Raw genomic sequence first — 3,393 nt, 5'->3', positions numbered from 1 at the left:
AGTCTGCAACACAATCTGAAGATGTTTCTCGTGCTCCTCTTCACTTTTAGAGTAAATAAGAACATCATCAATAAATACCACCACAAACTGATTCAAATAAGGCCTGAAGACTCTATTCATCAAGTCCATGAATGCTGCAGGTGCATTCGTCAACCCAAACGACATCACAAGAAACTCATAGTGCCCAAAACAAGTGCCAAAATCTGTCTTCTGGATATCTTCCTCTCGTATTCTCAATTGATGGTACCCGGAACGGAGATCAATCTTAGAAAAATATCGTGCTCCCTTCAACTGGTCGAACAAGTCGTCTATTCGGGGCAAAGGATATTTATTCTTGATGGTCACTTGATTCAGCTTCCGGTAATCAATACACATCCTCAATGTTTTATCCTTTTTCAGAACAAACAAAACTGGGGCTCTCCATGGTGATGTGCTTGGTCTGATGAATCCCAATTCTAGTAATTCATCTAGTTGCTTCCGTAACTCCTTCATTTCCTTCGGCGCCATACGATAAGGAGATAGACATATTGGCGTAGTTCCTGGTTGTACTTCGATCACGAAGTCAACCTCTCTCCTTGGTGGCAATCCTGGCAATGCTTCTGGAAAGACATCTGGAAAATCTCGAACAATCCTTGCTTCTTCTGTCACCTTGGTGTTGGTGTCCTTCTCGTCTAGATACGCCAAGTAACCAATATATTCCTCTGTTTCGTTTCGTCTCTTTTTCCCAGGAAGAGATGGAGTAATGAATTTCCACCTTTCCCCTTGCACGAACACACGATTCCCACTCGTTTTCACGAAAGAAATCTTCTTTTCAGAACAACGCAATGTGGCATGATTGTGTGACATCCAATCCATACCCACAATAACGTCATACTCTTGCATTTTCAGTGGTATAAGATCTATACTCACCCTACGGTCACCAAGAGTTAACTCACAATTCTTACATACCTTACTGATAGTAACCAAACTCCCAAGTGGTGAAGACACATTCAAATTAAACCCTAAAGGATCAACACTTAAACCTATATACGCAGCTAGGTGAAGAGATATAAACGAATGGGTAGCACCAGTATCAAACAAAACTTTAGCACGAGAACTGAAAATTAAGAAGTTACCCTCGATAACGGAGTTCTGTGCTTCTCCTCTAACCTCTGCAACATAGTTAAGCTTCCCTTGGACGTTTGGTTGCCTCGGCTGGAATGGCGGTGCGTTAGTACGTGGCTGATTCTGAGGTCTACCACCAACATTCTGACTATGTGGCTGGTTTTGCGGTCTATTACCAACATTCTGATTACGTGGCTGATTCGTGTTCTGTGGTCTCTGCCTCTGTGGATGGGGGCAATCTCTGGCGTAATGACCTTCCTCTCTACAATTATAACACTCTGTCCCAGACTTCTTCTCCTTCTTCACCGGAGATTCGGTACGTGGTCGCTTATGCCGTGCTTGTGGGTTTTGTTTCACCTTCTTCTTCTTTTCACGAGATTCTCTCTCTTTCAGTGTTTTAGCCCAACTAGCTTCAACAGCCAACGCAGATTTTAAGACTGCAGCATACGTGTTATGGTTATGACTGACCACCCTATCTCGAATGGGTCCCTTCAAAGCACACTCTAGCTTACGAGCCCTCAGCTCCTGGGTCGGTACCAAATGTTGTCCATGTCGTTCTAACTCTGCAAACTTCTTATCTAACTGAGTTACTGACATATCCCCCTGCTCCAATAATGCAAACTCCATACATTTTGCAGCTTGAGCAGTCGGTGGGAAATATTTCTCTAAAAACAACTCCTCAAATCTTTCCCAAGACATCCGTGATACATTTTCCATTCTCTCAATGGAGCTCCACCAAAAATCCGCATCCCCATGGAACATGTATGTGACAAATCTCACTTTGTCTTCCTCTGAAACCAACATAACTTTCAATTCTTTCTTTATACCCAGCAACCACTTTTCAGCATCAGTTGGTTCCTCGGTTCCATGAAATATGAAGTCATTACCTAAAGATTTCTTGAACCTTCGTACATCAACTTCATGACTGGATTTGTTCGGCTTCTCTATAGCTTTAGCAATGGTCTTCACGGAACCTGCTAGCTCTGCCATATCTTGCTGCATAGTCTTGGTTCTCTTATTCAGAACCTTGATCTTCTTAGTTGGAGTAGAACGAGCTATTTTTTCCATATTTGACATCTACGAATCAAACTTTCAACAAGTTAGCTCGGTTAGTTTGGTCAGTAACTACTCATTACTAACCACCCAATCATATACATATCACGGAATCTGGTAGTTTTCTAAAAATTCCCAAATAAAAAGATTTTTTTTTATTTTTTTATTTATTTTTTTAAAACTCCTTTTTAGAAATCTCACAACAAAACCAACACTTAAATACTCACAATCCAAAGCAAAATAGAGTAAATTTGCTGGTATCACTAACACAAAACAAAGAGAAACCCAAAGAAAATCGAAACATTTGCTCTGATACCAACTGTGACGACCCAGAAAATTTTTCGCTTTCGATTGGCCGTGGTGTCCAGTCAACCGACAAGTTTTCAATCTTCCGAGTTGCCAAAACGAAAATATACTAAAGAAAACAGTTTAAAGATAAAAGAGGGATCGACTAGTACAAAACTGATTAATTCAAAAGTACCAAAAATCAAGACTTTACATTTATATAACAGTCAAGATATGAACTTCCAATCTCTTACAAACAGTCAAAGTAGTAATTTACAACTTCTAATATAAACAATACCAAAAAGGATTTAAATTCTTTAAGAAGTTCACTCAAAGGTGGTAGCTTAAAGATTACAAGAAAATAGCTTTAGCCGATTTTCAAACAAAAACACAACTATCAACATAAACCTCATTTACAAAAGTAACAAAAGATTTCCTTTTCAAACCTTCACAAAGTAAACACAAAGTACTAGTTTTCACAAACCATCCCAGATTACACGTAGATATATACATGAACAAAAAAAGCGAGTGTACTCACTTTGACCCCCAATGCTTTACGCACCAAGCTTTAACAAGCTTACTGCCTCAAGCCGCTCTCAAACTCTGTGGAAACCAAAACAAATAGGGTGAGCCACAGCCCAGTAGGGAGACGATGATACGAAGTCGAACGTACAATTCAATGCCCAATAAGGATAGCCAAAAACATCAAATATATGTAAATAAAACATTAAGTTGTTGAGAACATCCATATCCAAGTTTCAAAGACTTTATAAAGTCAGTAAACTATTCTGAAATCATCCAAAGCGATTGAGTTCGCAATCTTCTACTGTGAGGGTCCTACCAAGTGTCGGAGTTTATCTGAAAACTAACCATCGTCCCAGACGATCTTCCGCAGGTAACCATTAGTATGGATTTCCCCTAATGGGCCCGACAAACTCATCAGTAGCATTT

The 3,393-nt window shown here is 39.8% G+C and overlaps 1 protein-coding gene across 5 annotated transcripts in view; it reads right to left on the bottom strand.

Annotated features, from left to right (window-relative positions):
- Positions 1-1,205: 1,205 nt before the first annotated feature.
- The window catches only part of LOC113283153, a 6,254-nt gene continuing 4,066 nt past the window's right edge, over positions 1,206-3,393 (bottom strand). For 3 of the 5 annotated variants that reach the window (XM_026532319.1, XM_026532317.1, XM_026532322.1), the window contains exon 4: positions 2,788-3,045. In XM_026532319.1, the coding sequence (XP_026388104.1) occupies positions 3,020-3,045 (26 nt within the window). In that variant the 3' untranslated portion in view covers positions 2,788-3,019. Of the gene's footprint in view, positions 2,194-2,787; positions 3,046-3,393 lie in introns of those variants that run through there. The other 2 variants (XM_026532320.1, XM_026532318.1) reach the window with 2 other exon arrangements.

The sequence above is a fragment of the Papaver somniferum genome, chromosome 5 (assembly GCF_003573695.1).
Source record: "Papaver somniferum cultivar HN1 chromosome 5, ASM357369v1, whole genome shotgun sequence".
In the NCBI taxonomy this organism is placed as follows: domain Eukaryota; kingdom Viridiplantae; phylum Streptophyta; class Magnoliopsida; order Ranunculales; family Papaveraceae; genus Papaver; species Papaver somniferum.
Note: the sequence above shows the minus strand (reverse complement) of the source record. Positions and strands in the feature narration are given on the sequence as shown.